The sequence below is a fragment of the Astatotilapia calliptera genome, chromosome 7 (assembly GCF_964374335.1).
Source record: "Astatotilapia calliptera chromosome 7, fAstCal68.1, whole genome shotgun sequence".
NCBI classification, from domain to species: domain Eukaryota; kingdom Metazoa; phylum Chordata; class Actinopteri; order Cichliformes; family Cichlidae; genus Astatotilapia; species Astatotilapia calliptera.
Genome location: NC_137428.1, coordinates 239,770 through 257,332, shown reverse-complemented (window position 1 = coordinate 257,332; position 17,563 = coordinate 239,770). Strand labels below are relative to the sequence as shown.

At 40.9% G+C, this 17,563-nt stretch overlaps 2 protein-coding genes across 3 annotated transcripts in view; one reads left to right on the top strand and one right to left on the bottom strand.

Moving 5' to 3' along the window:
* LOC113024983 (sodium channel protein type 4 subunit alpha B-like) overlaps window positions 1–9,482 on the top strand; it is a 70,147-nt gene extending 60,665 nt beyond the window's left edge. The window contains exons 30-32 of the mRNA XM_080304027.1: window positions 2,228–2,293; window positions 2,624–2,725; window positions 8,740–9,482. Of these exons, the coding sequence (XP_080160153.1) occupies window positions 2,228–2,293; window positions 2,624–2,725; window positions 8,740–8,841 (270 nt within the window). The 3' untranslated portion in view covers window positions 8,842–9,482. The remainder of the gene's footprint in view (window positions 1–2,227; window positions 2,294–2,623; window positions 2,726–8,739) is intronic.
* Window positions 9,483–10,575: 1,093 nt separating this feature from the next.
* LOC113024982 (sodium channel protein type 4 subunit alpha B-like) overlaps window positions 10,576–17,563 on the bottom strand; it is a 53,817-nt gene continuing 46,829 nt past the window's right edge. Inside the window, exons 24-26 of one of the 2 annotated variants that reach the window (XM_080304025.1) lie at window positions 15,844–15,915; window positions 15,477–15,537; window positions 10,576–14,933 (exon numbers count right to left, since the gene is read on the bottom strand). In XM_080304025.1, coding sequence (XP_080160151.1) covers window positions 14,923–14,933; window positions 15,477–15,537; window positions 15,844–15,915 — 144 coding nt within the window. In that variant the 3' untranslated portion in view covers window positions 10,576–14,922. The remainder of the gene's footprint in view (window positions 14,934–15,476; window positions 15,538–15,843; window positions 15,916–17,563) is intronic. The other variant, XM_080304026.1, reaches the window with a different exon arrangement.

Here is a 17,563-nt window from a genome sequence, read left to right as displayed (position 1 = left end):
TCAGGCCATTTACCATTTACTTTGGTCAACACCCTGTTGTTATTAAAAGTGCTTTATAAATGAAAATGAAATAAATAAATGATTTTAACATCCATGTAGATGCTAAAAATGACAGCCTCAACATGGCATTTAATCTGTTATTAGACTCAATTGGCTTCTCACAAAATGTAAAAGAACCCACCCACCACTTTAATCACACTGTAGATCTTGTTTTAACGTATGGGATAGAAACTGAACATTTAACAGTGTTTCCTGAAAACCCTCTCCTGTCTGGTCCAAACTCTGCTTCAGGTCCCAAAGTCAAATGAACTCTGCGGCATCACTCAGAGTTACAAACTGTCTAAATCAGGAGTCGGCAACCTTTCTGATGATGAGTGCATCTAAAATTTCCTCAGAAGTCAGTGTGCCATATGACTGCATTAGCAATACATTTAATAACGCTCTATATTAACAGTACTTTACAGAATTATATTTGTTTGCAGATGTTGGCAGTTGGCAAATAGTTATCAGCTATTTTGAAACAAAAAAAAGACACTTTTTATCCATAACAGCAAATGAACGGTACAGCAGAAAATGCAAATGCTGTTTATGGTCTCCTCACAACAATGAAAACAAACACTGTTGTGACAGTGCTGTACACTCTCTTGCTGATATGATTTTTATACATTTTACATCAGATAAAAACTTTGGTTTTTGGTCTACAAAGAAAAGGATCCTGGTGTTATTTGTCTCTCAGAAACAGTTCATAACTTCAACTCATCCATGTCACCTAAAAGGTAAACCTGTTTCTCCATCACTTGTTCAGCTCTGATGATCCAGTAAGGACATCTTCTGGTTTCATCTTCATGTTTCCCTCTCACCACATATCCAAACAGACATCATGACCAGCAGCTTTACAGCTGTGGCTCCAGCAAACATCAGCTGATAGAAAGTAATATTAAATAAATTCTAACAACAGCTGATCAAGCTTAAACCTGCTGCTGTTCTTTAGTGCGACATCTGCTGGTTTCCTCTTTCTGGTGCCGATCAGCTGATTGTTGATCAGCTTCATGATTGAAGTAGAAACAGGAGAGGGAGGGGAGAGAATGAGAGAAGACGCAGAATAACTCCAGCTTTGTGTCTTTTTTCATTGTAGCTGAAGTCCGGGACAAACTGTTCCTTCTCAGCTCAACACGAAACGTAATAATTTCTCTGAATGCGGGGTGATTATGTTTGTACGGGACGGTTGGCAACTCTACTAACTAACCTTATGAACAAAATAAAGTTCACCATCAGTAACATCATAGCACCACCCAAGTATAGAAACTCCGTCATGCTAGAACGCAGTACGAGTTATTGTAACTGACTGTAAAAAGTCAGCACAACGAAAATAAACTCCACCTAAACTTGGTTTATATCTGACCCAGATAGACTGCAGGTCATAACTTCTGAAGTTCAGATCACCTGACACTCGGACCGGCGGCCGCCTCGGGTCTCTCCTCCTCCTGCCTCCCCTTTTCCTCATCCACCTGCTGGCCTCTGTGGAAGCTCCACCACAGCCACCACCAAACAACTGAGTTACATTTACACATCAGCCAACAACTGGCCAATCCACCACCTTTCAATGATTATACGTTGCAAAAAACCAAAACAACAAACAAACAAAACCATCGGCCAACCGGGCAAATGCCCGGTAAGCCCAATGGCCAGTCCAGCTATGATCGTGCCATCAGTTAACCCTTCGCGTGCCAGCTGTGGCACGCGTGCCCAGGGTTGCCGACCCCTGCACTAAATTCTTTCATCTGTAATAAAATGATCAGCGTTGCTGTTTTACCAGGTGTAACAACTAAGTTTAACATCCAGGCATCCATGAAAACAGTATTTATGAAGTTTAATGGAGTTAGAAGTTAGCAGGAAGTTAGCTCGCTATTTTCCGCCTAAACATGACATAGCATGTTCTGACTGAGAGATTTCTGGAGTCTGGAGAAACAGTTTGCTGCTTTATAAGAAAGCCCTCCGTAAAGCCAGAACATCTTACTATTCTTCACTGATTGAAGAAGATTTTTGGTCTCTGGTTTTCCATTACTAAAGAAACCTTTAAAGACCTTCTTTCCCTCAACTAACAATGAAACAGGAATCATACTTACGGTGTCTTTGTGTGAGAAATCTATTAATAAATTACAACTATTGCTGGTATTATTCTTAATGTAGTTACAACCTTGTTATGATGTTGTTGTTGTGTTTGCAGGTGTTTGGTGAATCAGGAGGGGTGGACAAAGCCAAACTGGATGAAATATTCAGGATTAACAGCCAGGTTCTTGTCTTCTCGTTGTTAGTGGGCTTTTAAGCACAGATGATTGCTTTGTGATGGTGTCATCAGTGATGATTTCACTGCTGCTGATTTACTGATTTTATTTGAGCTGATTAAATGAGCAATTCAAACATTTCAGCTGAAATGCTGAAACACTTCAGTGATTATTCTATGGACTGCTTACATCCAGTGTTCCCCTGGATTTTGCCTTTAAGGTTTCAGACCTTATTTTAGGTGGTTGTTGGGTGACATTTGATCTGTAAATGAATAACATGGACACTTCAAAGATTTCAACAGGTGACAAATCTCACAGGTGAGTCCTGTTTCCTACAGGTGTCATGTGAACAGGTGAGCTTCACCTCATCAACACAGTGTGCTGCAGACCTGATCCAGGAACACGTGCGTGATGGAGACACTGAGGGAACGCTACTCCAGGTTGTGGGCGGAGCCTCATCCTCCTGTCAGTAAACTTGAGTCTTCTTCTGTAAAGACTCAGATCAAAGTAAAAAAACAAATGTAATGTGTGGTAACGTTTTTTCTTCTTCTCTGTCAGGACACCCTCTGTGTCTTTTTTAAATTGGTGTTAGTTTTCTCTGGTCCCCTTCCCAATCAGACCAGGAGTGACATGTTTAGCCGCATGTTCTCCTTAAACTGCTGGCTGTCTGAGTGGTGTCCCAGAAACGATGTGGGCTTCATAGATAATTGGCAAACCTTCTGGAGGAAACCTGGTCTTGTTAGGAGAGACGGCATCCATCCCACTTTGGATGGAGCAGCTCTCATTTCTAGAAATATGGACAAATTTTTTAAAACCCATCTCCACTGAGACTGTGTCAGCTCCCAAACAGACAAAAATTTACCAAAAACTCACAAAGAAAGAATAATACAGCAGCATAGACAGACACCCTCAATCAGGCCCGGCCCTAACCAATCTGGCGCCCTAGGCAAGATTTTAGGTGGCGCCACCCTACATTGGCAGTGTAGTGTATGTACTCAGAAGAAACCGAATAGCTTTGTCTTTGACCTTTTTTTTTTTTACTTAAAGAAACCAAATTCACAATCAGAATAATTAACAAGATAAAAAAAATATATGAATAAATAAATGAATACAAAAAATAAAAAATGAATATATGAAACACAATACATTTTACATACATAAACACAATAAAACGTGTCAACAAGTTGGATAAAATAAATTAAAAATACAATATAAATAAGGCACTGCACAAAACAAGATATTACTGTAAATAAACCAGTATGACTTTAACAACTATATTACAAAAAAGGGGATCCTACAGAGTTCTCTAGTTGTGCTTTTTAATACTGCATTAACTAGAATGACTTACAAATTACTGTACACCACCCCCTCATCAACCTCACATCACCTGCTACAGCCTTACTCTCCTAGTGTCACGGCGAGTGAGAGGAGCCGTGTGGAGGAGGAAAAGGAGGATCCACACGCAGGCAGTCGTGAAGGTGTAAAAGGTGATTTATTGAACACAAAAGGAGAGGCAAACGGCAACACGGAGAACTAAACTATACTGGGAAACAACTAAAACTACAAAGCACAAACCTGAATGAAAATGAGCAGAGGAGAATGATGACGGACAGCAGGGAGAACACACGGGTGAGACATGGTAGAAACGCAGATGAGGCAGGGTGGAATACACAGACGGACCAGCAACTACAATGACGGAGGACACGACTTAAATACACACAGAGAAATACGGGAATTACACACAGGTGGTGGACACAGCTGGGAACAATCAGTAAGACGAGACAGAGGTAAAACTGAACACACTCACATGAGACGCAGACCTTCACAATAAAACATCACACGCAGGCTCGACATCGAGAGACAGACAGGAAATAACATATGAAACTAAACCCGCATCTTAAACCCAGATAAACAGAAACATGGAACTCTAATAATAAACATCATAATCATCATCATAAACACAACAAGAGAACAAGAAAACAATCCCCGATGTAAACTAAAACCCAAACATAATAAAACTCAAAATACTGGGTCCAACGGACCCAGAACCGTGACACCTAGTCTTTCTTGCAGCAAAGTCATCTACAACATCATCATATGACAACTGATTTGAGACCACATGATTTATGCTTATGATGGAAAGTCCACTGAGACGTTCTTGCATCATAGTAGATCTCAGGTAGGTTTTAATGAGTTTGAGCTTAGAGAAGCTTCTTTCAGCAGCAGGTACTGTAACAGGAAGAGTGGCAAAGATTCTCAGAGCAACCCACATGTTGGGGTAAATTTCTACCAGCTTCTTCTCATGCAGGAAGGTCAAGAGTTCCATGTTTCTCATGTTCTTTGATGGCAATGGTGGGAAATTCTGCATTTCCATTGCAAGTTCTGTGCCATTAATGTCCGGCTGGCTGTCATGGGTCAGAGTAGTACTCAGTGTTTGGCACTGCTGTAGCAGCCCTTTATTTTGTAAGTTGTGGAAATTGAGGAGTACTCCAAACTTGTCATTCACCTCTCCAAGGTTCTGAAATCTCTCATCAAGTGAAGAGATGGCTGTATCCACTACCACATTAAAAAAATGTGGTTTCCATTTTTTTAAGTGCATCTTGTATGGGCTCATCTGGAGACTCATAACCGAAGTGCCTTTTGGTGGTTCTCACTCGCTTTTGTTTGAGTTCAGCCTCCACATTCATTTCTTCACACATCTCCTTTGCCGTTGTCTGTGCATCAGAAAATCCAGTGTTTCTGTAGCTGGTGAGGGAATCTTTGGTTTTCTTTAGCAAGTCGACAGCCACATCTAGCTGCATGGAGGCCGACTGCATGAGTTTACTCACATACTGGATCTTGCTGAGAATGTCATACCAGATGGCTGTACAAATGCAAAAACGATAGGATCCAATCTCCTCAGCCAAAGACTGGGCTTCAACACTGACCACAGGGTCTGTAGCTGTTTCCCTCACCTCCAGAAGAGCCTCTCTGACTTGCCGAGCCTGATATCTGACTGCCTCAATGCTTTTTATCCTGCTTTCCCATCTGGTCTCAGCCCATGATTTCAAGGTGGTTTTCACATGTTTCAGGAGAACATCCCACCTATGGGTGGAGGCTGAGAGGAGCTTGAATAATTTTGCTAAATGCCCAAAGTAGCCAAGGGCATCTGGTGAGCTTTTTGCAGCATCAGCTACTACCAGATTTAAAGTGTGGGCACCACATGGGACCAAAAAAAGCTCCTTTTTTGAAGCAACCTTGCCTGAACACCTTTATTTTTTCCCTTCATGTTGGCCCCATTGTCATAGGACTGTCCTCTGCAGTCTTCAAAAGGAATGTTAAGCTCCTCTATCCGTTTTAGGATGAGAGTTGACAAATGATCTCCTGTTGATTCCTCTGCAACAAGAAAGCCCAGGAAATGCTCTTTAACTTGTGGTATGTCTTCTCCTGACACTATCCATGTGGTAGATGGCCCAGGGGTGGGATTTAGAAACTTCAACAGTGCATCTGAAGAGAGGAGTATGTGACACCACTGAGTATTAAAGTCTAATAATAAAAGCATATGATTCCAGGAATAAAATGAAATGATATAATATAAATGAAAAACCAAAGAGATATATGTATGATGTTAACTGATATGCAAATTAGATTAGATTCAATTTATTGTCATCATTACAGTGAAATGCTCATATGAGAATGTTATGTTATGATTATCTTTGACCGAATCACAGCAGTGCTCATATTAAAAAACAGCATTCCCTCTCATGTGATATTGCTTAATTAACATTAATGATGTGCGCTTTAACAACTAGGCTTACAACTATAATATATACAGGGGTGGAAAAGTGACTAGCTTTGACTTTGCTTAGGCTGCTGCCCCCGCGACCCGGCCCCGGACAAAGCGGATGAAAATGGATGGATGGATGGATGGATGGATGGATGGATGGAAAAGTGACTATTACCTGCAGGGTAAACGTTAGCTAACCAGAAGGCAATAACAATGTAAACAAAAAACACCTGGTTAAAAGATGAATACAAATGAGGAATGGTGGGAAAGGTGGGAGTACTGTAATTACCTAACGTTACATTATTATTTTCCATAACAATTTAGCCCCCTCCACAATATTAACTGACGTTAAAACAGTTAACTAGCTATTTATTGATTAGCAATTAGCGAATCATGTAACATTAGCTTAATGCTAAAAATTTAGGTTACTATCACATTCAGACAAATAATTTCATGTAGGCTAACGTTACCTACCTCTGTCTTTTTCTCGTTTCTCCTCCTCTTCTTTTCTCTTTTTTCTTCCCTGGCCACCTGACAGTTTTGGCCGTTTTGACATCTTGTGTTGATTTTTTGATGTGGTGACGTCCAAAGGAACCATGATACGGGAAGGGAGGGGGCGCACCGTGCCGGGAGGGGGGGGCGTAATGTTGTCACAAATAATATTTCTATTAAATAAGCTTTACTTTGCATTTTAATTAACGTGGGATTATTTTTTGTATTTAGAAATAATAGTACCAACTTTTTTTTTTCTTTTCAACATTTGTGGCACTGGCGTGGCGCCCCCTGATGGACGGCGCCCTTAGCATTTGCCTATACGGCCTATGCCACGGGCCGGCCCTGCCCTCAATGAATAAACTGACTTAACCACAGAGCACTTCGCTCTCGCTCTGCAGGCCTACTTGTTGTTCCTAGAGTATTTAAAAGTAGAATGGGAGGCAGAGCCTTCAGTTTTCAGGCCCCTCTTCTGTGGAACCAGCTTCCAGTTTGGATTCAGGAGACAGACACTATCTCTACTTTCAAGATTAGGCTTCAAACTTTCCTTTTTGCTAAAGCATATAGTTAGGGCTGGACCAGGTGACCCTGAATTACCAGTTACCATTGCTCCATTGTCAATGGCAGAGGTGGAAAGAGTACTAAAATATTTTACTCAAGTAAAAGTACTATTACTTTGCTGAAATTTTACTCAAGTACAAGTAAAATTACCTGTCTAAAAATGTACTCAAGTAAAAGTAAAAAGTAGCTCATTTAAAATGTACTCAGAGTAAAAGTTACATAGTTACGTTTCTGTCAGCAGGAGCAGACAGTGGGATATAAATCTCAAAGTAGTTCTTTTTTAGTGAAAAGAAAAACTTTACAAATTAAAGTGCAGTGGCAGTTAAACTCCATCTTTAACGTGACCTTAACGCCAATTTGTTCTACTACCCATCATTCCCTGCAGTATTTCCGAAGCGCAATGTTTTTTTTATTTTTAATTTACTCAGTAGAGGGTGTGATTGAAAACGTAGCGAACTACAAAACTTTTAAAAAAATATACTTAAGTAAAATGTAATTCGTTACTTTCCACCCCTGGTCAATGGCCATGACATTTTGCATATTAATGACCAAGACACTGACCTCACAGCCCATTGTCCATTCAGTGGTGCAATAGTCGAGACTGAAGAAGTCACCTGGAAACACCGAGATTAGAACCACCTGAACCTGCTGAACTGTTAAATTGCATTCAAAAATAAACAAATAAAATAAATGAATAAATAATGTTCAAACAAAAAAAAAAAAACAACTAGAATTTAGGAGAGATGAAAACAAAGAGAAATGCAAATGATTTGAAAATAAAAATGAATTAAGTATGCCCCCTCTGCTTGGAACCCTCCATTACAGCAGTCTAACTTTATATTCACACAAACATGAATACAGCTCATAGACAAAGATCTTAAGAGCTCTGTCAGCTCCTTCCTGCTTTTATAAATGACCCTCAGGTCACTGGAAACTGTCCCTGTGCAAGAATCTAAACTGAAAGGATCAAACTCACTGTGGAAACAAATGGAAACTAGACTAAATTCAGTAAATCAAGACAAAACATAAACTAAAAACAGTGTTTTTGCTGTTTACTCATTAATGAAGGAAGGTCAGCTGCTGCTCCTGTTTGTGGTTTTCTACCTTCACACATATTCAGTCGAACATGGATGTGAACTGGGTCTCTTCATGACTTTAACCCAGCTGTCAGCTGTCCTTCTGTCTCGTGTCTCTAATACTGTCGGCTCTGGGTGAAGCTTTTTCAGACGAGTATTGTTGTGACGTGGATCAATATAAATAAAGCTGAACTGGACTCTGCGTCACTTCTCGTTGGCTGTTTTTCTTCTTTTCTGACTAAGTAGTCTCACACTTTTCTTGTAGGCTGTTAGGAATAAAATGGTTAAATAAAGCTGTTTTTGTGTGAGTTTTATATAAACATTGGAATTGTGCTCGTTAAGAGTTGGCACTGTGCAATGAGGGTCAAAAGTCCATTCAGAGCTGTGATTAAACTGAATTACTGAGAGTGACATGTTGAGCTGCAGAGGGATTTGCAAACATCATTACTGGTTAGAGTCAGGGGGATATTTTTCTGGGCCAGAACTTCCCGGACTTAGAAAATAAGTAGAAACAACAGGCTGGATATCAGGGAGTGAGGTGTTTTTTTCCTTTTTCCAGGAAAAGGAGCAGATGCAGACAACATCAGTGGTGGATGCAGTGCAGGAGAAGATCCAATCGGCTGACTGCAGGACCAGCTGCGTCATTCCCAAGAGGAGATAATAATACTTGTTTTTGTTGTGTTATAAAACTGTATTACCTGCTCACAGGGTCATCCTTCATGTGAAGCAGACAGCTGTAACTTGCAATTTCAACTGCTGAAATGATTTCAATCTTTTAAAAGACAGTCACTCACCTGGATTCCTTAAGCAAAGAGAACGACCGCTCATGCTTGTGTGCTGCATGCTTGTGTGCTGCATGCTTGTGTGCTGCATGCTTCTACTTTCCAAAACACTGTTTCTGGTGGTAAACTTCCAGTAGCTTGGCTTCTCTCACCCCTTTCTGTCCCGGCCCTGACTTTGAGTACAACATGGGACATTTTTTATGACAACATTTTTTAGCTGCCATCTCAGGCGCAGTCTCCCTTTCACTGTGTTGTCAAGCGTCTGTAGAAATGGGAATCCCAGGTCCGTAAGGCTGTTTTGTTGTACTAGAAGTCTTGGGATTTGTCAGGTGCAGCTTTGCAAACCTAAGTCGTGTTCTTTTAGAGAGAAGATACCAGTGTTGGGGAGTAACGGAATACATGTACCGCCGTTACGTATTTCAAAGACAAAATATGAGTAACTGTATTCCGTTACAGTTACCGTTTAAAAAGGTGGTATTCAGAATACAGTTACTTTGTTGAAATAAATGGATTACACTGCGGTACTTTCCTGTTTCATTTTGTCGCGGGTCAGGACTGTTTGGGTTTGTTTGACAGCTATGTGCTGTTGTTCCAGGCGGCAGCGTTACGGTTGCCATGGTTACAGGGCGACGCTCTCTCTCTCTCTGCGACTGTGTGTTTCCTGGGTGAGAGAGCGCCTTTTCGCTGTTGTTGTTGTTGTGCTAAGCTAACAGGCAGAATGCTACAAGCATAGCTCTAAAGAATGTAGCATCATGGGCAGTGTAGTCCGTGTTGCAGGGAGAATGGACTGCCATACACGTTATGGGTCTGTGAGCGCGAGGAGGGAGAAAAAGGGGAGTGGAAAGGTACGAGTTGTCATCGAGGAAAAACGGGAGCTGGAAGCATGTAAATATAATAATAACCACTGCAGCCAAGAAGAGAGCCTGACGAGCCCAGCTGTAAGTAAGCTATTAAGACTCGACTGTACACCGTGTTCGTGTTTTCCTCCAAAACAATAAGTTCCGTTGGAGCCTTTCAACGCCTCGCTCTGTCTCTGCTAGCAAAGTTGACCCACACAACAAAGTAAAGCTATTTTTCGGCTACGAGCCGACAGGGACCCCGCCGTATTAGCCAGAGGTCCCTTTACTACAGTTCAGAGTCGCGGACCTTCAGTAATAGTAATAAATCACACAGCAATAGTACATTCACGTTGTTGTAAAACGCACGATAATATATTAAGTAATCTAAAGTATTCAGAATACGTTACTGTCATTGAGTAACGTAACGGAATACGTTACAGAATACATTTTAGGGCATGTAATCTGTATTCTGTAATGGAATACATTTTAAAAGTAACCTTCCCAACACTGGAAGATACCATACTTGTTCAGTCTTTTTCTTATCGTGCTGTCATGAACTTTCACATTTAACACTTGCTGCACTTTCTCTGAATAAGCTGACTGTCTACTTATTATAGTACATGGCAGCTGCCATAACAGGAAATCCAGAATAAATCTATTAAGCTTTAGTTTGAACTAAAGTGTGTGTTTCCCACCCTGACACTTTCAGCAGTCAGTCGAGGCTTGGAACCCACAGAGCGGGGCAGGCAGTTCAGACAAAATCCAAAGCACGTGTTTTCATATGCATGTGTTTATTGTGAGTTAGACTTGTGTTTACAAACATTTTTTTAAAAATACATGTAAATGTAGAGCAGGGATGTCAAACTCAAATACACAGTGGGCCAAAATTCAAAAATGGAACAAAGTCGCGGGCTAACATTAATATTTATTGAAAAAAAATCTTCCTCCAGATATAAGAATGAATCTTTTCTTATGGACTCAAACACGTTTTGCTGAAAAACTGAATATGGAACAAGCAAAGCTTAATACTAAACAATAGATATATTAGCTGTATAATACCAGTAGGCCAGCTCTAATTGTAATTTGGCATGGCTTCGCGGGCCAAATGTAATTAGGCTGCAGGCCAAATTTGGCCCGCGGGCCAGAGTTTGACACCTATGATGTAGAGAAATACAAATGCTTTAATAACTAGTATATTAGAATATTTTAATATATACCTTTATTAACATTATTATATAAGATGATGGTTCACAACAGACACAAAAAAGCAACAGTTACATGAAGAATAACCAATCAATCGAATAATCATGCAGTCTGCTATGTAGGTGTTATTCATATAATCGGATTGGATACTTCCTGAAGGTGAGTTGTGTTAGTAGACTACGTGAAGACATGCCACATGAGCACATTGGGACCAGAAAAGCACACTGCCATATGTTCTGTTACTGAGGAGCGTTTGAAGGACAAAGACAATAAAATTCTGAGAAAGATATTAAACATTTGAATGTTTTGAGAAACACATTAGTTGAACTAAAGTCCATTTGGAAATCCCCACAGGCAGTTATTTTGAAGTTTTAACTTAAACAACCTAAAATCCTAAGGTCAGTGAGTCAGAAAACGTGAACGAAAGATCATATGTGTGTGCTAATCAACAGGATAGACTGTAGCCTCAGGTGCATATTGTTAACTGGTGATTATGTGACGATGCATTTTATGCAGCGGCATTTTGAAACAGCTGCAGATGTGAGAGCAACGACTGCCTGACCTTCACATAAAGGGAGTTACAGTGGTCCAGACAGGATAAAATAAAAGCATGGATCAGTGTGCTGCCCAGAAAGAAGATTTCACACCTGCCAGTCGCCTTACATGATAAAAAATGGACTTCACTGCTCTAATTTGGCTGTCAGTAATAACAGGTTTAAAATATTATTGTTTAATATAATAATAATAAAAAGTTTAAGGCCAACCAGGTTTTACTGTTATCTAGAAATGCCAAGAGAGGTTTAATGGAGAGGCCATCCTTCTGCTTTAGTGGCAAATAAATGTGGCAGTCATCAGCATAACAATGAAAAGAGGTCCCATGCCTTCTAAGGATGGATACTGTTTTCATCTAGAAAATACTTCAGTTGACAAAAAACAATTTTCTCTAAAACGTTGGAAATAGGCCTATAATTAGCTAATACCTTGTGATCAAGGCCAGGTTTCTGAAGCAGTGGCTGCACTACTGCATGTTTGAAATTTGCAGGAACCACACCAGAAGACAAACTGCTGTTAATAATGTCAAGGACATACTGCCTATACTAGGAAAAATGTCTTTGTGGGGGGACAGGATCCCGAGGGGAACCTGCGGGCTTAATATGGTGAACCACATCCTCTAAAGTGGAGAATGTCAGAGACAGAGGGGTCAGAGTCAGGAGCTTTGATCAGAGCCCTGGTGGTGCCAACCTGTTCAAGAAAAAAACTCAGAAAAGTATTGCAAATATCAGGAGAAACTTCCAAACAGACATTCAGTGGAGTATCAAGAACAGTGTCAATGGTCCTAAACAACACATGTGGGTTATGACTGTCGAAAGAAACAATATTTGCAAAATATTCCCTTTTTGCCTCTTTAACAGTGTTCTGGTAGCGATGCCAGCAGAATTTGAGAATTTGAAATGACTCCTGCAGTTTATCCTTTTTCAATCTCTGTTCTGCTCGACGACATTCCCTCTTAACAACCCGACTGCTCTCATTAAACCAAGGCTCAGGTTTAGCCTTCGGCTGCCTGGTTTTTAAAGGAGCCACAGAGTCCAAGACTGTTTGACAGCAAGAATAAAACCAGGAATTAAGCTCTTCTGTGTCAGAGGAAACAAAGTCAGAAGGGCCACGGAGCTGATTAAAAGCAGCAAAAAAACTGCGCAGCAGTGGAGGGGTTAATAACCCGACAGCGCCAAGCAGGAGCGCCAGATTTAACTGCAGTATGTGTAAAACCAATGTTGAATAACACAGGCATATGATATGAGAGTGCACAGTCACAAATCTCCAAGTCAGTGACAGGCAGACCATATGACAGGACAAGGTCCAGTTTGTGTCCGTGCTCATGTGTAGGGCCACGTACGGACTGTACCAGGCTAAAAGAGTCAATAAGGCTTAAAAAGTCCTTTACCAGTGGCTTATCAGGACAACATACATGTATATTAAAATCTCCAATAATAAGAACACTTTGGGCATAATCCCAGCTAAAAAAAATCAGAAACGTCATTTATGAAATTCTTAGTGTATTTCGGGGGGCGATAGATGACAGCGCAGAAAACCGGGTCTGTGCGACTCACCTCAAACGAGGTAAGTTCAAAGCTGGAGAACGAAGGCTGTAGAAAGTGTTACGATATAAATATATATTCTTAATGCTTATTTTCTGTTTATATTGTTTTATAGAGGCCAGACTAGGAGAACGCCAGTTTGAGCACAATGTCACAGAGTACTGACAGGAAACTGCTTTTGCAGAGAACAGGAAGTTTTAGTGCAGAGCTGCACAGGCGTATTAAGTAAACTGTGTGTCGGTGTGATGCAGTGCAGAAATATATATACGGATTTAGCTGGCAAAGAATTCAGACCAGAGTGTGTGTGTTTGTGTGACGGGTCTCCATTTCCAGAAATGTAAAATAAAGATCATTTTTGGAGCTTGACCACTCTGAGTCCAGTCTTTCTCTGTTGCCAAAAGAATTCAAAAGAACAGAATTTAATAATAGCACTGCTTCCATTTGTAATCCTGTGCCTCCACCTCTGCCCGACGTTCATGGTGAGTTAAAATAGCAACAATCGACTGGTAAAAGTTCAGATATAGCACTGGACTCATTGAGACACATCTCAGTCACAGAAAATCCAGATCACAGGAACTGAAAAAGTCCCGAAGAATAAAAGTTTTGTTTAAAACCAGGCAAACCGTGGGTGGAGCTGGAGCACGGGCTTCAGCAAGTCCAGAAACCTGACGCAGTGCTCTCAGGCAGTGTTGCCAACTTAGCGACTTTGTCGCTATATTTAGCGAGTTTTCAGACCCCTTAGTGACTTTTTTTCTAAAAAAAGTCGCATATCGCTTTTACTCTCAACAAGCAGCGGGTGCTGTAACGCAGTCAGTTCTTCTTTTACTCTTTTACTCTTATGCTGTTTTGTGGATCACAAGGTTTAAAACTACTTATAAACACACACACAAAGTAACTCCACCAGAGTGCTTATTTCGGGTCACTTTTGCCGGTCCAAGCCCGGGTAAAGGAGCAGGGTTGGAATTGTGACATTAAAAAAACAATAATTGCTAAAATAAATTTAATTTGTAGTTCTAAATAAACTCTAAATGCCTTTAGGATGTTTTTTACTCACTTTATGTCTCTTCCACAATGTTATTTCTCTCTCCAACAGTGAAGGTTACAATTACATTAGCATGACCAATTATGCAAATTAGGCAATGACGTCATTTAGCGACTTCTAGCGACTTTTAGGACCGCCAATAGCGATTTTCCTAACTGAGGAGTTGGCAACACTGCTCTCAGGTTTCAGAAATGTTCTCGGCTGAGGTTTGGGTGGGGAGGACGCGCAGTAGAGTATGGACTGATGGATGGATGGATGGAAATATTTTTTATTTCACTATAAATCATATAATCAAAGTTCGTAATGTAATAAAATCAGCTTCAGCTCCTTCTTCTCCTCTCTTTGGTAGTTTTGTTGTTGTAGTTTAACATAATGTTTGTTTGTATACGCAGAACTGGTTTTATTCCTGTCACAATAATAACTCATAATAAGGGTTAATAAGTGTTAGTAAAATAACTGGTGTTTATGTGGGTCTCAGGTAATTGCCCCCACACAAACCGAACTGTCAGAAGGGAAAAATCTTTGGCATCATCGAGAATGAGAAGAAGCACACTTGCACATTTTTCTTACACATTTTGCTCTGATCTGGTGTCACTGAGTCCTCGCAGAAGAAGAGTCGAGTTCACTAACAGGAGAACGAAGGAAGGAGGTAGAAGTAGATTATCATCTCACTGTAATTCTCTGCCCACAGCCTGGACTACCATTTGCTCAGCATCTCCACCTTGCACATGTTTCTGGATCATGTCTGTCTCCTCCTGTGCTGGCGAGGTGGTGGTTGATTCACGTGACACCTGTGGAAAACGGGACTCACCAGTTAGAATCTCTGCTTCATGTAGTTTTATTGACCTAGTTAGTTTTGGCACAGTGTCCTTAGTTATTTAAAGATTCAATTGGCCTGATTGATTTAAAAAAAATAGTGGTAAGTTATGTGTCTGTGACCTCTCTGCAAGTGTGTTCCTTAAGCTTTATTGAGACCCAGCAACCATCTAAAATACAGTGGGGCTATAATTATTTGATCCCCTGCTGGATTTATAAGATTTCTTACAAAAAAGGACAGTCCCTTATTTTTATGGTAGGTTCTGAAAATCTAGTGGAGCAAAAGTTAAATTTTTATAGCAGTTGTGTTGAAGGGCTTTGGGCATTTGCATAGAGTTTTTTTTATAATTAAAATAATCTTTCTAGAAAGTGCCTGGAAAAAGAGCAACATTTTTGGGCCCATTTTTATAACGTTTTCACGCTGTGGTGCTAGCGACCAGAAATATGCGGAAGTAAGGGCGGGAACAAATCAAGAAGGCTAGACTGTCCAATTTCACAGCCGCTCATTTCCAGCTTACCGGCCTCCTGAGGACCAAGCCCACGTAGCCCACAAAGGCCGGGTCCTCCGAAGGATGCGGCCTAGGTTTTGGGAAACAGCAAATACGTGAAAAGGCGTGTCTAAAAGTATTCTTAAAAAACAACTTAAAAAGTATTAAAATGCGTAAATGTAAATAATCCAAAGAATAATCACTGAAGTGTTTCAATAGTCCAGCTGAAAAGTTTGAGACAACTATTTTTTTCATGCTGAATAAAATCAAACCTGAAGCTCTGACTTTTAATTTATTTTCTCTCATTAACCTGTTGCAAAAAATCTGTTGCAATGATGTGTTTTTAAAGTTCACTAATATATAGAATAGAATAGAATAGAATAGAATAGAATAGAACCTGGCTGTGAATCCTGACTATTTCATCCAGTTTGGCTTTGAGGGCATCCACCTCTGCTGGTTCATCAAACGCCTGCAAACACAACAACATCAAAAATCACAATAAGAATAATACAAGCAATAGTTATAGTTTATCAACAGGCCACCTGGGCCACCATAAGTATGATTCCTTTTTTGTCCTTAGGTGAGGTTAAGAAGGCCTTTAAAGTTTTCTGTATTGAAGGAAAAATTTATTTATTAAAAAGGAAAGTCCAGGATGTGTACATCCTCATCACTGAAAGGGTGGCCGCTGGCCTTTAGGTGCAATTGCGGCCTTTTCCAAGCACTCTTTGAAAGGTACTCATTGATCAGTGGCTGTTGATCAATGAGCATGAGTGACGTAGATCAACCGGCAAATCAAGAGCTTCGCTTTTACGCTCAGCTCTCTCTTCACCACGACGGACCGGTGCAGCGCCCGCATCACTGCGGCCGCAGCACCAATCCGTCTCCGGCTCCCTTCTCCCATCACTCGCAACCAAGACCCCGAGATACTTGAACTCCTCCGCTTGGGGCAGGAACTCATCCTGGGCACTCCACCCTTTTCCAGCTGAGAACCATGGCCTCAGATTTGGAGGTGCTGATCCTCATTGCTTCACAATCGGCTGCGAACCGTTCCAGTGTGAGCTGGAGGCCATCACCCGATGAAGCCAACAGAACCACATCATTTCATTTCATTTCATTTATTTATTTATTTCACACTTGGTATAACAGATCAAACAAACCAACCACACTTTCTATCAACAAAGCACTACAACCATGTGTGAAAAGGAGCAGGAAGAAGAAAATATTCTCATTAAACCCTGCCCCCTATCTACAATCCAACTTATATTACAAGTGGGCACCAAAAATCAGGGAACAAACTAATATTAACATTTCTCTCCGGTCCTAACCCAAACCAAACAACAAATTTACAATCAGAATATACCACTCCACATAGTAACAGGGAGAAAAATTAAATTAAATAAATAAAACAAAAAATTATAAAGGATCCTTTTTCAATGAACTCCAATTTCATTCGCATTCTTCATATTGAGTTATCGTTTTAAGCATGTAACACTTTTTAAAACAATGTAAACTTATACAATTCTTTAAATTATAATGAAGAGAGTTCCACAGTCGTATACCCTCGTCGTATATCATCCGCGAAAAGCAGAAATGAGATTCTGAAGCCACCTAAGTGAAAGCCCTCCGCCACTTGGCTGCGCCTAGAAATCCTATCCATAAAAATTATGAACAGAACCGGAGACAAAGGGCAGCCCTGGCGGAGCCCATCGCCCACCGGGAACGAGTCCGACTTATTGCCGGCAATGCGAACCAAGCTCTTGCAACGGTTATATAGGGATCGAATGGCCCGTAGCAATGGGCCAGACACCCCAGAGTCCCGCAGCACCTCCCACCGGACACCCTGAGGGACACGGTCGAATGCCTTCTCCAAGTCCACAAAACACATGTGGACTGGTTGGGGAAACTCCCATGCACCCTCAAGTATCCTTCAGAGGATAAAGAGCTGGTCCAGTGTTCCACGAAAACCGCATTGTTCCTCCTGTATCTGAGGTTAGACTAGCGGACAAACTCTCCTTTCCAGCACCCTGGCATAGACTTTCCCAGGGAGGCTGAGGAGTGTGATCCTCCTCCCACATAGCAAGCAGGTCTGGCCTGGATCTGGCATCAAGCCGGCACTG